General features: G+C 31.5%; 1 protein-coding gene across 16 annotated transcripts in view; it reads left to right on the plus strand.

The window, feature by feature from the left end:
• The window catches only part of LOC148621210 (phospholipid-transporting ATPase ID-like), a 78137-nt gene that overhangs the window by 14321 nt on the left and 45918 nt on the right, over positions 1-17898 (plus strand). For 9 of the 16 annotated variants that reach the window (XM_088575345.1, XM_088575330.1, XM_088575346.1 and 6 more), the window contains exons 2-3: positions 8505-8537; positions 10887-10941. In XM_088575345.1, coding sequence (XP_088431471.1) covers positions 10911-10941 — 31 coding nt within the window. In that variant the 5' untranslated portion in view covers positions 8505-8537; positions 10887-10910. Of the gene's footprint in view, positions 1-5426; positions 5592-5698; positions 5786-8006; positions 8080-8504; positions 8538-10886; positions 10942-17898 lie in introns of those variants that run through there. The other 7 variants (XM_088575331.1, XM_088575334.1, XM_088575333.1 and 4 more) reach the window with 5 other exon arrangements.

Here is a 17898-nt window from a genome sequence, read left to right on the forward strand (position 1 = left end):
AACAAACAAATAGAGGGAGAAATGACCAAGAACTTCTCCTTATTTGTGTTTACTTCTCCCATTTGTCTTTTACAGGGAGAGTTTTTTGTAATAGATTATATAGACAATTTAGAATTTAGAACTTCTCCTAGTCATCAATGTTTTTATTAAGCCCTGATGGGCCATTTTCAGCGTTGTTACAAATGTTTAAGATTTGAATAGGCCATTTTTTACATTCGAAGTAAAATGCTGCAACTTTTATGGGACAAATTTTAGCTTCAATGACCCCCTTTTCATAATCTTTGGTTTATAATGTTTTGATTCATTGTTTCTGAAGTGAATTTCAACCATTTTATTTTTCAAATGCAAGCAAGAGATTTGTTTAGGTACTTAGTGGATATTCTTGATGTTATTTATACATTTTGTTTGTTCTTTTATATTTTTATATGGCTACAAATATTTTGTGGTGGTATAATGGTACGGTACTGCATGTCCTGGTTGTCCATATTGTCATCTGTTGAAACATAGTTCTTGTGCAATAATTTGAATATTAGTAAGTTGATCTTTATGAAATTTGATCACAATGTTATAATCAGAAAAAAAGTTTGGTATTGATATGGGGATTATGGCTCTAACAGTTTTAGAATTAAGGGGGAAAACTCTGAAATTGAATTAAAGTGCCAGACCATCAAAGTTAGACTAGGATTGATTTTAGGGGTTAGGGCTTAATACTTTTAGGAGTCTAAAAGAGGCCAGAAACAAGCATTTTCCCTATGTCGGGACAATAACTTGAGTAAAAGTGAATGGATCTCTTTGAATTTTTTGTACAAGGTGCAGTACAACAAATGAAGACGATTGGGATTGATTTTGGGGGTTCTGATTTGTCACTTAAGAATAAGGGGCCAAAACCAAGTTTTTTTTTTCTTATTTTTGGATAATAACAAGTAAAAGTAAATGGATTGTTTTGAAATTGTACCACAAGAACCATATCTCCAAAGGAAGGTTGATTTTGGAGTTTGTGAATGTAACCATTAAGGAATAAGGAGTTCAAAAGTGACCACTTCATTTCTTTTCTAATTTTTATCCTGTGTCAAGTATATACATGTAATTGCAATCAAAATTCAAGCCTTTATCAAGTTTAAGTGGTTTGTTCATACTTGCCCCATCTGTTAAAGTTTCAAATTCTGCTGCCAGATCAAGCTTCATCTTGCGAAATTATTTTATTGCTGAATATTTGGAATTTTCATACTTCACTTTGGTGAAGCCATATTCTTGAAAGTAGCTTTTTTTTTAATAGATTATTTACAATACATTTAGTTATTTAATCCATCCCATACCTATACACATGGGAAGCATTTGGTACAAAATTGCTTCAATTTAAGAGGCCCTCTCAGGTTAAAATATATCTAATCAATGAGCTAAACCAGTTTCTGGGATCAATAGTTGAGTGCACCCACAGGTAATATGACCTGATTAATCTACTAAAATTTCAGACTTTTAATGTTCTAAGATTTTCAGCATCTGTTGAATATTAATTCTGAATGTTTTTATGACTTTGTTGCCATAGAAATAATACCCATTTATTGCTTTTTGTCTTTATGACAAGGTGATAATACCATGTAAGTAATAGAGTCTGTAAAATGTGTCATTAATTCTTTTGATATGACATGCTGGTACATTATATGAATCAGTACAACTAAATATCTTCTACTTTAGAATCCTTCTTTTTCAAATCTGAAATTTGCACTGATTAGGCCCTAACCATTTTTATCCTGATTGTTGAGGGAGGATTTCATGAAAGCGAAAAAAAAAATTTTATACGTTATATTTCAGTAGCAACTGAGATTAATATTTATATTAGAAAATCTGCTTTGTTAAGTAATGGACACTATATAGAATCATTATTTTTGTTTTTCAAGGGATAAGTAAAAAATATTATCTTCTCCAAAATTTGGAAATTTTTTTCCCCCTAAAAATCCCATGCCGCTCGCTCTACTTATAAAATGGTCTGTGCCTTACTTTTCTAATTCTTTACAGTATATTTACCTCTGATTTTTCAAATTTCTGCTTTGTTTGTTGACATTACTACCTCATTAAATCAGGTCTGTAGATATGTGTCAATGATGAGAATTGAATACTTTAAAAATACTACTTTTTTGTTGTTTTTTTTTTTTTTTTGGGGGGGGGGGGGGGGGGGTGAACGGATAAATGAAACAATAGGGTCCATGAAAATGATTTTCATAACTATAAAACAATAATCATTTTTTGAAACTGGGAAAATTTAGTGCTGTTTATTTTCACTTGAAAGAATTTGCAAAAATCAGCAACTGCCAAAATTGATATGCTAATTTACAATATTTACTTCTGATCTAGCAAATGTCTAATTGGTTTGTTGACCTACCTCCTTAAATCAGGTCTGTTCCTAGTGGAAATGCATTTTTGTTAAATCAAATGACCTAAAGGGGGCTAAACAAATCATGAGTACAAGCACACATAGATTTCGTAAACAGAAGGCACATGGTTGTACTTTTAACTGGTAATTACATTTTGTAGTTTCTGAAATTAACCTGCAAAAGGGAGATAACCCTGCAGTTCACAATTGGGAATGGTTTAACGCTTACATGTAACTGGCTATTCCATACATGTAGCTAGTTAATTTTAGGCTAGTTCGCCATGAGCTAGTATTTATGAGCTAGTGCGTCTATATTGGCTAGTTTCCCTGTGTTGGTCTTTGTAAGGCTGTGTACTTACATTTTGTCTAACCATGTGTATTGGCAAGTTCCCCTGTGTTGGTCTTCGTAAGGCTGTGCACTTGTATAATTTTGTCTAACCCTGTGTGTTGGCTAGTTCCCCTGTGCTGGTCTTTGTAAGGCTGTGCACTTACTTTTTGTCTAACCACGTGTGTTGGCTAGTTCCCCTGTGCTGGTCTTTTTAAGGCTGTGCACTTATATTTTGTCTAACCATGTGTGTTGGCTAGTTTCCCTGTGCTGGTCTTTGTAAGGCCGTGCACTTATATTTTGTCTAACTATGTGTGTTGGCTAGTTCCCCTGTGTTGGTCTTTGTAAGGCTGTGCACTTACATTTTGTCTAACCATGTGTATTGGCTACTTCCCCTGTGCTGGTCTTTGTAAGGCTGTGCACTTATATTTTGTCTAACCCTGTGTATTGGCTAGTTTTCCTGTGCTGGTCTTTGTAAGGCTGTGCACTTATATTTTGTCTAACCCTGTGTGTTGGCTAGTTCCCCTGTGCTGGTCTTCGTAAGGCTGTGTATTTTGTCTAACCATGTGTGTTGGCTAGTTTTCCTGTGCAAGTTTATGTCATGTTTTTGAGCTATTGCACCTACAGATATACACAAGGTTAAACCGTGTGTATTCATTTAAGTTAAACTCTGATCTGCATTCTACCACAGCATTGTAGTCATACATTGTTTACTTGGTTATCAGATTATGAATAGATCTCTTCACTGTTCTTTATTACCATAAAAGAACCATGTCATACTAGAGTAAATATGATAAAAGCTTCCTAAAGTGTAGAGTAAACACGAATAAGTATAATATTATAGGATAAAGTCTATTGTATTTAGGCTACTGAATCTACTAATAAATCAGGCATTGTCTTGTATGAAGTAATTTCCCTAAAATAAACATGTTAAGTAGCAGTCTTTGTAAGAGGCATGCAAAATCTGAAAAATGTGATACACCCCAAAAAAGGCTACGTATTTTTATTTTTGTAATTAAGTTGTTTTATGGGTCTACACTATGAAATGAGTAATTATTCATTCAGATCTAAGCAATAAGGGGGACATGTAGTTTTACTATCATTCTGTTAATCAGATGACACGTTGATTATAAAGTATTTGAGAATTTCAGGCATGGATCCAAGGACTGTCTTAGAATATCACCATATAAAACAAAATTTCTAGATGGATAATTGACAAGAATAATAAATGGGTCCCTTCTTATACATTATGCATTTATTACTACATCTTCCCCAATTGTAGATGGATTCTATTATTTTACACATTAAGTGGGTTCCTTATTTACTGTAACCTTAACACTTTATTTATAGTGAATATAAAATATAGAAACTCCAGCGAGTTGAGAAAAAATATTTAATAATCTGTTTATCGCTGTTTTGCTGAATTGTAAGGTATTAGTTTTTTTTATTTTCAGTTTTCCTGACCTAAATATGTAAGTTTTATAAGCGCTGCAAATTTCCTTTTGGGACTATTTTTTGGCGACGTGCTACATGATGTCACGTATGTTGTGCAGTAGTGATGCACATCATTTGAATAAAAAATCGGTTAATTATGACAGTCGCTTTTAAAATTTGTAGAATAATTTTGGATTTATTAATTTTAATCGGGTAAGTTAGTGTATTTAATCATTTTCCATTGTAGACTAGAAAATATTGCCACAAATTAGCCATTATTTCATATGCACTAAACAAACAGATGGTTATTTGGGTCGTCAAATATTTGTACGCTGTTGCTTGCATGTCACGCAAGGACATAGAAAGTGGCGATAATTTTCATTCTCACTCAACTGGCTTGATATTCAAAATTATCGTATAGCAAGATCAAAGGGATTTTAAACAAAATAGCGATAATATAAAATATAGCTTTATATGGGCTTGTCAGTCTTTCTACTCACCTACATTATATGTATGGGAGTTTTTGAAGTCTATTAGTCAGCATTTTTTAAAAGTCCTTCATCTATTAAGGTTGAAAATGTAGACCTTGATACATATATATGTATATGTACATTTACATTTACATGTACAATGTCAACATTCCACCCTCAAAAACATATGCACCTCTGCCCCTACAGAGCACCCATGTTTCCTTTTTATAATTTCAAAGTGCCCTAGTGAAATTGAGAAGTGTCAAAAAATCCATCTATACGTGAAGCAGTAAACATTGAAAATAACTTCCTCTTTACAAGTGCCATATAAACTATAGTAGGTGAATTAAATCTTAGGGTCTGTGTTTCGCCTACTGCATAACATACTGAATTGTCCTCGTCCTGTACCCCTCTTTTTTTTCAAATCTTGCTAGAACACTGTGTCTTCGATTTACTAGATTTCCTTAAGAGTTAGGTTGGAAATCTAGATCATGATACATGTGTACAGAATTTCAAATTAGTACTGGTTTAATGTCTTGGACCGTCAGTTTCTGATGTGGGACTATTGAAGTTTCATTTACTTTGGTCCTGGTTACCCGGTTTCTAAAAATGTGGCTACCGTTCTTTACATTTACTCTTACTGAGGACCATGTACTTTCTTCTTGTGGACCCTTCATTTAGGGTGCAAGTGTAATCAAGGGAACCAAGATTCTAACGGAAATCAAAAGAATGTAATCCAGGGACAAAGACCAGACATAGAAAACAGACAAACACAACAAAGAACATAACAACTTCCTGTTTACCTGGGACATAGTTTCAATATTAGTTAAAATTTTCGTCACACTCTTCTCATCACAGTGGCTTGAAAGTTGATCATTGTGTTTGCAGATATGCCAAGGACTTTGTTTATTTTTTTACTTTGTATTGTTGAAAGTTTAAATTTTTGTCACTTTTCTCATCACAGTGGCTTGGAATTTAAAATTATCTGTAGGTATGCCATACGATGGGATTCATTTTTGATGAAATTTGACAACTTCCTGTTTACGGAGAACTTTGTTTATTTTCCTTTTATCATAATTGAAAGTTGGAGTATCATTAGTGAGCTATTGCTCAGGGGTTTCATATTTTTTCAGCCTTTTTTATGGAAGTAAATTTAAATTTCATATCAGGCTTATAGTACTGCAGGTACAGTCATTGTTTCTATTTAGTTGTCAAAAATATCAATTAAGAAACATTTTTATCCTGTACCAATCAACTTTGTTGTTTTTCAGACTTTGCATAATGGTAAATTTCGTAACAGATTTCAGGGATTGAATTTCATGATTTTTTCCACTAGCTAAATTTAGCAAGTACTGAAAATTTACACTTGCTAAATTAAATTTTTTGGGGTTTATTTCAGGACTTGACCTATATGATATACAGAATTCCACTTGCAAATTTTGACAAATTTAAATAATTTCTACTAGCATAAATTAATTTCAACTTGCATTTATCAGGTGTTTCCCCGTAAATTTTATCACTGGATTTTTCAGTTTCTACTGAAGGGAATGCTTAGATAATTGTTATATTGCTTCTCTATGACATATTGTGTTGTGTCTTCCTTTCCCAGCCTTGACTGAAATGGTGAAATGGGGGTATTCTTAGCATGATGTTGAGTGCAAGGTCTTGTTATTATTGCAAAAAATGCCACAGTCTTAAAGAGAAAGACTACCTTTGCATTAAGTTGGGCTCTTATGATAAATCATACCCATGTAAACAAAAATAAATAACCTTTAATGCAGAATGCACTTTTATAAAGCTATAAAGGCTATGCAAAGCTCGAAATCCTTAAAATATAAGGGGATAGCCATCTTGCAGAACTCTCCTATCTGAAGGAAGATCATAGCCAGATTTTATTGATTTTTACCGATAGCTTCTGATTGGCTTATGACGTCACTAAGTCGGTTTGGTACTGATACAAGTACTGCAAATAATATGTAAACAAAGAATTTTCTGTAAATATTTCTACGATCATGTTTATCTAATTACTAAAACATGATGACTTGTCAAGCTTACGATTGCACAATTGATAAAAGAGAAATGTTTTATAAGTTTTTTTACCAGCAACACGAACATTCTTCGGAAGTAGCCATATGATTTTCCTTACAAATACTAATCATCTGGCTGCAAATCCCGTTGTTCATCAATGATGTCTGACATTTGCTTATACATGTTGTGCCTCAATCTCTTCATCTATTTATTTTGGGTTGAAATTATAGGGGAAAAGTCCCAAATTTGCGATTTCTTCAGATATCGTAATCAATTACCTATTTACTTTCACTTTACAAACTAACTTTGTGACGTCACAGTTCAACCGATCATGGTGGCATCCATAGGCATGGGAAATTCAAATTTCCTAATTATAAATCTCGATTTATCAATTAAGAAAGGGAAATTAATTTGTTTCAGTTTAATTTTTATGAATATTTAACAGATTACTTTCGATATTTATGACGTTCATAACAACATGGTCTTTCCCTTTAAACATTGTAATAGCTATATAGTCATGTTGAAGATTTTTTTTCTGAAAATCTAAAAATTATTAACACTGACTTTTCTACCATAAGCACTTGATTTCTGATTATTGTATGGAATAATTTCTGAATTTACTATTAACTGATTCTTTTTTTTTCCTGCCTTAATTTAAATATTTTTGTTTTGTTTTTGAAAAGAGAATTTTAAATTTAAATAAATGTAAGGACAATCTGAGGACTGCACACATTTAGATTCTCCTTCAGTAATTAGTGGTTTCTCCACTCCAGATGGCAAAATAAAAATTTTCAGCAAGTATGTTAAAATCTCAATTTTACATTAGAGAGTGTAGAAATAATTAGAAATAAATCGGTTTTTCCTATGAAATCTGTAGAAAACTTGGAAATTATTAAATGGCAGGCAAAACTCTCACAGATATTTAAAAATTCCCAGTGGTTAATAAATAATTTGCATTTTTAATCACCAGCTTAGAATGGGAGAAATTAAGTTAGGTACTAGATGCTTTCTGTCCATTTAATACCAATAAATGTTGAAGTTAAGACTTAAGTATTTATACAAGTACAAATATTTTTTTATGAAATTCTTAATGAAAAATTTATTTCTGGTGGCAATTAAGTAAAATTGTTCCTAGGTCATATAGTTTGAAGTTCTTGATTGAAAGCGGGTGCATCACTTACAGATTTCTTGTGTCGGAATTTTCAGGACTAAGTGATTAAGGATTCAGAGGCTATGTTCTGAAATTTTTTATTCCAGACTTAAAATTACCATTTAAGTCACCCTTCTAGACATGATTTTTTTTAATGAAAGCTATTTTGATTCTTTTTTTGAATACTTCTTATATACAACATGATGTACAATAATTTTTTTAATTTAGAGATCTTCCTTGATGCTGCTGATAGAAGTTGCTCTTGGAAACACATGCTGGATCATAGAGTTACAATTTCATGGTAATTTGCACTGAAAATGAACATTTCAAGGGCAGATAACTCTGTCAAAAACCTCATTTTTCTAACATTCTATTGAAAAATTTCTGAGCAAAGCCAGGGAAGCTGAGAAAAAATAATGGTCTTTTCAAATAGAGAAAGCATCCTTGAGGGAAATAATATTGTCACATTGGTGGGGTTTTGACATGCATGTTCTGATTTTTCCATTTTGCCTGATTCTTACAATTGTTTAAGAATACCCACTTAAAAAAAAAGCTGAATCTTCACTTTAAACTTTCTAAGGTACCATAAGATTGTGGGCTATACAATATGTATTTGATATCATGAGTGGTCTAAAAACCATATGAAGAAATTGATTGTGTCCATAGTCAATTTCCTCTTTCATTTCATGTCATACACAATTAATGGCCTCTTGTTTATATTTTCAGAATGAGATAATAAGAACAGGCAACAGATTGAAGGTAAAAATGAATATTTGATAGATTCACAGATTGATTCATAGACAAATTAATCACATATATGACTAAAGACCCTTATGGTATTCCTTGGTGTATATTGATAATTCAATCATGTGGGTAAACACTGATTGACTTCAGTGGTTATATAGAGTTTATAACAGAAAAAGCTATTGCTCAAGTTTTATTGAGGTGCAGGCTCTAGTGCCACAAAACTTGAAAAATTACTTAAGTCTGAGAACATTCTTATTTGTTTGTGATGCCATTGTTTTCAGACTTTGATTGACGTTACCATAGATGTTAAGAATATTCTCAGAATTAAGTATTTTGTTATGCTGGGCCTGGCAGAAGGTATTTTGAAGAAAGAGGGGGATTCAGGTTTACTCCACTACCGGTATACAGAGTATATTACAGTATAAGCTATTGATCTAGTGTTACACAGGGGACGATCAAGAGATTTTGAAGAAAGAGGGGGGTTTACTTTACTGGTATAGAGAGTTTATTACAGTAAAAGCTATTGCACTAGCAATCAAAAGCACTGGTCCAGAGTTTTTGTAAAAGGGAGAGGTGTTTAGATCTACATTATCGATATGTGGAGATTATTACTTTAAAAGAAATTGTTCTCATACATGTACATGTATATTACATACATGCAATTAATCTGTACTATATTCAAATGCAGTACTCCCAGCAGTCTTCACAGTAAACTTTTTATCGACAGGGCCAAATTATATTTTCGAGAATTGTTTTCTATAGATATTATTGGCCTAAAATTTGAATTTTTAAAGGCCCACTAATGGTTTTACCAGCTTTATAATAATTGTTTATTGTGATGACTGATGCGTTTGGTAGTTTTCGCAAGAAGGTACAAATGTAGACCTCAGGTAAGGGACACAACTCTGACAAATCATTCCAAGGTTTGTATTCAGCATTTTACATCAATATCATGTAAGCATCAAAGTAACTTGGATTGATTTCATTCTGTTTCATATGAAAGCTTGATAGGCTTGGTGAATTTGAATATCATACAAATATGTCACTGATTTCAAGAGTTATGTTCCTTCCCTTGGTCTACCTTCGTAAGTAATGATATCATAATGTTTGTTATTGTACATGTATGACATCATTCTTACAACAACTCTAAAAACATTAATTTTTTGCAATGTACTAATTTTCACTATTTTCTTGGTTGACTGAAAAAGCTAAAAATAGCACTGTGAAATTGATTTTTAACTCTATGTAACATTAATCATTTATTTATAGCCCAAAAATTTACACCCGCTAATATATTTACTGTACTTTAAATCCTGAAATTTTTTTATTGTAAAATCAGCAACTCTATTATCATGTATATGTGTTAAGTAGCAGTCTTTGTAAGAATCATGCAAATTATACACTATCTGATATACTCCAATTATGGGTACCCATTTTTTTTGGTTATAAAGTTGTTTATGGGTCAGTATGATGGAATGCATTATCATTCACTCGAATCTGTCATAGAAAATACTATAGTTTCTGTTGTATTTCAGTGTCATTTGCAAAGTTATCTCCATTAATTTTGAATTCTATAGTGCATTACTTATAATTTATATCTCCTATGAACAGGGGTTATATGAAAAGCCACATGTTAGTTTCTGTTTACTATAAAATTAAATAAAATATCAAAAACAAAAATATGTTTGCTTTCCAACTGAATCACATTTAAGCATGATTCTTAGCTGGAGTACTGTTTAACTTGCGAATTGCATCAACCAATTTTTGGCCCAGTTGCATTTGTGCAAATCAGTTTATAGAATGGTAATTGTTGACTGGTGGGTGTTTAGCAGGTGGGGAAAATATTTTCGTTACATTTTTCTGAGGAACTATAAATCACAGCCACTAGATATTTGGTACCCAACTTTAGAATAGGGTCCTATATTGTGGGGTGCGATTTCAGGTTTATTGCATATCTACTTCCTGTATACCTTCCTTTCTCAACTTTACAGCAAATCAGCAACCCGGCCATATCTGTCTTTGACCCATTTTGTTATATTGTGTTGTTTTATGCTTAATTGTTTTTTGATCACATACTTGAGAAATAAAAACTTGAAAAAATTTAAAACTTCAACCTTAAAACATTAAAAATTGTTAGTTATACTTATGCAGTTGTGGAATTACTTTTGTATGACTGGTATGAAATACAATTTATTTAAACAGGGCACAGATGATTATAGAATTATTGGAAATTGTGGCTTTATTGATGATGGTACTGGGAGTCATATTCATTAATCTGAAATGATACAATATTGCATTGCTTAGCTTCACTTTAAACTTACAATTTTGATCTAATGGACTAAAATGCTCTATTTTTTCTAGGAACATCTTTAAGTTTGAAAAGCCATGTGGCCATGTGCGAGGGAAAAACCAATTGGTAAGATTTTATTCTTATTTCAAGTGTCAGTATCTGTAAGAATGAGGCAGTGGGTGAAACACGGTATGGTAAAACCCTCCATTTTGATAGTTTTATTTGACTATTTTCACCATCAGAATAACGGAAAGCATACAAGATTTTTCATATCATGCTAGACTATTGAGTTACTATTTCACTGAATTGCACAGAACATGAACATTTCAAGGGCAGATAACTCTGTCAAAAATGTAATTTTTCTAACATTCTATTGAATAATTTATGAGCAATATTTTCAAAAGGAGAAAGTATCCTTGAGTGGGGTGGGGTTTTGATATGCATGTTTGTGATTTTTCCCATTTTGCCTGATTCTTACAAACACTTACACTTAAGGTACGTTATGTGTACTGTCAGACATGGATCTGGAAACGGGCATAAGTGCCGGTCATTGACCGACAAATTTTGCAAATGACCGACAACCATTTTCCAATATCGGACATAAAAAATTGCCAACCCTTATAAATAACGGTCTGCATGGTTTTATTAGCATATAATCATCCTGCCTACCAGTCTCCTAATTGTTTATTTGAAATTGATTGACAGGTGTGTTAATTTTAGCCAATGTGCAGCCACCTGTGACAGTAATTTACCTATAACTGATTGGTTGGTTGCATAATTAAATTAACGGTACACGGGCAGCCCCATTGCGTATTCAAATTAACTGAAGTAATCTTCATACATTTATTAGTTGATAAATACAGAAAAAAAGATCGACAAGTCCACCATTTTCCCGCCGATCTTACAGAAGTAACAAAAGCACACGGAACTGAAACTACTAATCAGTCGTAGTTTGTAATTATTAATTCATCGATTGAATCGTTTTAACACAGAAGTCAACAGACCATTAAAAAAATATACAAAATGTGTTCACGATTTTCTTTTACTAATAATATATATTTTTTTCATCACTCGGAAGTTTTTGGCTAATTGTCTGTGTGATGAAAAAGTCCGAGAGATATGATGTTTTGTTTACATGTTTGAACGTCCATGTGTGGTCGAAAAACCGAACTTGTTCACTCACTCTGATATTTTATAAAAGACAGAGTATGTGATGAAATAACACATTTCCAATATTTATCTTAAAATAACTACATGCAAACATTTTTTCAAGTTAATTTTCGATCTGATCATGTAAAAGACTGACAAAAACTGAAATTTGATAAAATGTCCGGCATGGGCTGTCAAAATTTCCGAACCCTTGCTGTCAGACCAGGATCCGTTGATTGTTGTCCTTTTTTTTTCTGTGAACGTATGTAATATCTCTAGCAGATTCTTAGATGTTGGCTGTTTCTCAAAGGATAATTATTTACTAAGTCAAGGTTTTTAACTATAAGAGAGGTGGAAGATAAACTCCTTTAATTTGGTTTGATTATACATTAAAACAATGAAAACTAATGTCTAAAGTTCGAGTAGATATTTTGGTTTTTGCATTTATTAGATATTTTTTCTGATATTTTTTTCATTAATTTTTGTTTGAGTAACAAAATTGATTGAAAAATATCTTGTTGCTATTTTTAAAAAAGTATACATTGTGTCATCATATTCCTTCAGATCAATTTACTAAATTCATTCTGATATAAATCTATATACTTTTCAGTTATTCATTTATCATACAATTTAATTAGGAATGTCTCGTCATGCAGAACCAATTATTTATAGGTCAAACCCCGCCATTTATTGTTGCTTGCATTCCTAGGTGTAATTGATTTATTTATTGTCTTGCTCAAAGCTGCCGAGGCTGTTGTTAATATTTTATTCTTTCTACAAAATTTGTCCTATTATATGCTACTGTTGCTATGCTGAGCTTGGTTAACTTAGTTTACCTATTCAAAAGAATTTAAGTTTACCTATTCAAAAGAATTTAATTTTTTTTAAGTTTTATTTGATATTAAAATGATTTTATTATTGAAATTTCTTTTGATTTCTAAAATTATGATTTACGTCAAGATCAATAGTGCTATCTGATGAGAATTTTTTTTCTAACATTTTTAATACTGTTTGAATCATAAGTTTTTATGTGGAAAAAAAAACTGTTGAAAATTTATTTAGAAAACGACTCTAATGCATTTAAAAAACATGATTATTATTTCATTTTTAAGGGAATTCTGTTTCTAAGGTGACCAAATATTCCTCTAGTTAGATTTTCAAACTGATTTCATGTTGAATAATTTCTAAAATATCGTTAAAAGATGGTGCATTAAATTTTAAATTTATGCAAGGAATTTATTAAGTATTAATTGAATAAACTTGCCAAATCTGAAGGAAATCAAAGCATTTTTCGGAAAACTTATAAAGAGTTTTTTAATTCTCAATGAATATACAAGTTACAAATTCAATGATTTAGCCTTTAAAATAACAACAATTTATCAATCTTTTGATCATTAGGAACACTTAAGATAATCCCGGGGTTCTCAATCGTCTTCAGCCGGTCATTTTTTGACTGCCAAAAAAAGCTTCAAGTTTACTGAGACATTTCTGATTTTAAGTATGTTTAAAATATAACTTATATATATATCCTTATTTTAAGGATTAGTGGTGTTAAACGATTTTGATCTTTAATGGATGCCAACCGATATTTACTCCCATATAAAAACAAACCCTTCACGAACCTCGCACATGTATAGCTTTCTATTTTTAGAAATTTAAATGCACACATATACAATGTCTCCAATGTGTGACTGGTCATCTAATGGGTTTTAATTAATTTTAATGCAATAACGGACAGTTAGGAAGTATTAATCAACGATAAATATTTATTTTACTATTCTTTTCCTTCTTGAAACGAAATCACAATGACCTTCTTCAGTTTTTAGTGGAGACCGAGTTGCTCATTTGCTTTTGTTACTTTATATGTATGATTTTAGTTACTCTATGTTCTTTGTTGTGTATGTCTGTTTTCCATATCTGGTCTTTGTCCCTGGATAACATTCTTTTGATTACCGCTATAACCTTGGTTTCCTTGATTACTCTTTCAATTCGACTCATGATCTGGGGTCAAAGGTTACTAAAAAATTACCACCCAGCAGTAAGACACCACGGAGTTCAAAATTTTACTGTTGACTGTGCCAATATGGCCAAGCTCTTTTCTATCCGTCTAGTTTCAGCTTTATCTTCTGGTGACTGTGGGAGGGGATTTAGTAGGTACAATCTGATCATGACTTATCTTAGGAACAGGCTCAAGGTTTCATCAGTCAATTTTCTTCCAAAGATCTGTCTCCATCTTTCTGATTCGAGGAGTTTTAGGCTTAGGTGTGGTGTTTGGCAAAGGACAGGCGGATTTCCTCTTATTAGTTGAGTGTCAGGTCATACCATAATAATAGTTTTTGTCAAATAATAGCTATTTTTCGACTGAATGCATCAAAGCTTTGTCATGAAGTAAAAATCTATTTTTGTAATAGTAACAATTTTATTTTATTACGTAGCACACAGATTTTCTTATAGAAAATAACAGTTATTTTGTTGTAACATTTATTGTATTTACTGTTATGTCTGTATCTTTAAAATTAAGATAATTATATTAATTAAGCATGTTTATGTCTTTAGTTTATGATACTATTGACTATTTAGAAACTTCTACTGCCCATAATATGTTTTTCGTGCTTTACGCAAAAGTGACTAAAGCCCTCAAAATCCTAGCTAAAACCCTGAGTTACATCAAGGCTCCAACAAATAGCTTCAAAACCAATTGTCAAATTTCATAAATTTTCATTAATAAGGAAACAACATGGCTATTACAAACTGGTTAAAAAAAGTTTTCTTGAAGTCACAAGAAACTTGCTGGACTTGCAGATATTGGGATTTTGCTAATATTGTACATTTTCTGCACATTGACAGACAGTCTCATTTGGTATTTAACTGGATCTTTGGCAGTATTCTTAGACTGCTTTTACTTGGATAAAATTTATTATGGCAATAAAATATGTAAGGAGGAGAGAGAATTGCAATCTGTTGGTTTATAGCTTAGAAACAGCTTACATATATAGACAGTATATAAAGTATAGCTTTAAAGTTCAAAATACCTTTCTTTGTAAGAATCATGCAATGGGTGACTCAAATATATTCAGTGCATCTTTAAAGCAACCGAAAAAACTGTTTACCATTTTTCCAAAGTACATTTCAACTGAAGTTGACCTATTAATACATGTATCTTAAAAAAAAAAAAAAACTTTACAAACACTTTGATGGTTATTTCTGGAGATTATGAGGTATAAATTCTTGGAAAATGAGATGTAAATTCGGCAGTTTTTTTCTTCATGTGCTAAACTTTGTAAACATTTTGCCTGATTTTTAGACAGGGAAGTAATGAAGTGAAGTGGAATTGATAGTTATACTGTAAGGCCACACAAAGTTAATTTCTTATTCCTCTCCCCATTTTTCATGGAAACCAATAAGGGAGAGAGACATTATTTTGTTTACCTTTTTACTACTCCCAAATAGTGATAAGGATACTTTTACAAAACTATAGAAAAGTATTGGCTTACTTAGTTCTTAATCAATTTTCGTCTGAAAATAGCTGAAATATTGCTGCTCGGACGTTAAACCCCAACAAACAAACAAACAAAACAAACTTAATCAATTTTTAAAGTGAGTAATATCAAAAGCATCAAATATCACCAAAAACGCAAGACTAACAAAACTCAGACACCCTTTGGGCCTTGGATAAGATTTCAATGTTCTTAAACTCATAGAGCCTTGTTAGAGACCTTCAAATCTTATCTTTAGATGTCTAAGATTTCTCTGTGTTGCAATCTCAGAAATGTTCTTAAAAACTTGCAACCTCAAGAAAGATTATCCTGATATGAACACGGTTCCATGAGGTTTATGTTTTTTTCTGGTTTCCAATGATATTCAATACTTCTTTCATACTGATTCTGTGTCAATATAACTGGTTTATGATAACATTAAGAAACCTAGGCATCTGTTGAAGAATATAAACATTGATTGTTTAACGTACCGAGACAAAAACCTACAAACACAAAACAATTGTAGATGTTTGCATTGATTTTTTATCGTAAAAAAATCTAAATAACATTACAGTATGGTTGTTCAAAGGATTTTATTATTGTCAACTTACTAATACAGCAAGTGAAATAGTTAACTTCACGGAATACAGTTGGTCTTTGAAATTTGATTTTATTCCGAAATTAAATTTTGATTTAAGCCTATTAGAAAGTTCAAGACTCCATTTGGGCTGTTCTGTTAATTACCTGTCCAGCAGTTAAACTCTGATCCTTTAAGTCAACTGTTTTATTTGCTGTACTTACAAAAAAGTATAGTTGTGTTAACACAGTACAGTTCATATGAAGTTACATTGTTATGATGACAGTACATGTACATAATTCTATGATGTGATGTTAAAAATCTGAAAAAATGTCATTTTCTTTTTATTGAGGGATTTCAATAATATTTTATACATTGATATTATTCATTTCAGGAATCTTCATTTCTTTTGAAACAAGTCAAATGTATGTGAAGCTATTCTTTACAAATTTTTTTTTTTTTTTTTGATCTTATAGACAAACAGGAAAAAACATTTCCACGGTGTGTCAATAAAGGAAATTAGGGTTAGGAATTTCTGTATAGGAAGTACATACATTTATAATGACATGGATTAAAAGTTAATACAGTCTCAGTCTTTATCAGGAACATCTGTCAGTGATAAGGGAATGTATTGTTATAAGTGCACAAAATATACATGTACATGTGTTTACATTTAAATGTACAAAATGTGCATGTGCTTACATGAAGTGCACAAAAACATTTACTTATACAGTAATGTACACATGCGTTTACAGAGTCAGTGCATGAACAGTGAACAGTAGAACTCCAAATGACATAATTCTTGAAAATCAATGAGTGTGGGAGGCATTTCTTTCCTACATTTTACTTCCCTTAAAAGTGAGGAGGCGGCCTTTTGAAATATTTTTTGGGTATTTTTTTATTCAAATACCAATACATGTAAAATTCAGAAACTGCCTATGGTAGAGGTGATTCATGGTGTAGAAAAAAAAAACTGCCAACAAACGATGCTTTAAGGTCTATACATGATAACGGTTTTTATACTAGTAATAACAGTAGTTCTTTCTGTATTAAGATTTGTATTTTTGAGAAAACCAGATAAATTCATTTCCTACCCAACCAACCAAATCAAACCCTAAAAAGAGATGAGAATGAGCCCAAGAACCCAGAAATTAATTAAGTTGGCCTGTTGCATTGAAGGATCTTGCCTTTGTATATTATGTGTGAAGTAAATTATTTTTTTAAATTAATTGACTGATTGATTGATTGTGGTTTTATGTCTGAAAATTAGTATATATACATGCATATATGAATATTTGAGTCTGCAATAAGGTGTTAATCCATTCACCATTATTGATTTGTGTGACATATAACAGAATGATAAATTAACCTCATTCTAAAATGTTCATATAGACAAGAATTTTAATTAACAAATCTTGTCATCCTTATGTTTAAAGATATGCTATAATGTTGGTAATGTTATGATGCATAATGGTGATATATCAACATTTTTAGTGAGGAAAATTATTTTATTCTAGCTTTTAAAATAACATTTTGTTTTACAGTGAAGATTCTATCAGAAGAGTTTGTACAATTTTCTAGCTTTTAAAATAAAGGTGAACATTTTGTTTTACAGTGAAGATTCTATCAGAAGTATTTGTACAATTCTATTTATTGTCCATTTAACACAGGTTAACCATAAGCATTAAAAAAAGGAGATTTCAAAAAATGATTGTTTACTGCATGTTGGTTTGTTTATTCACACTGTTTGGTACAATAATAAACGAGTAGTATTCTTAATGTTTTTTATTCAGTCGTTATAACATATTTTAAATCATGCATAAAATTTTTCAATCATGGTTAATCATAACTGGAAACCAAGTCTTATGTCATGGATGTGGG

This window comes from Perna viridis, chromosome 3 (assembly GCF_037379345.1).
Source record: "Perna viridis isolate PV_CMFRI_1.1 ecotype Kerala chromosome 3, ASM3737934v1, whole genome shotgun sequence".
In the NCBI taxonomy this organism is placed as follows: domain Eukaryota; kingdom Metazoa; phylum Mollusca; class Bivalvia; order Mytilida; family Mytilidae; genus Perna; species Perna viridis.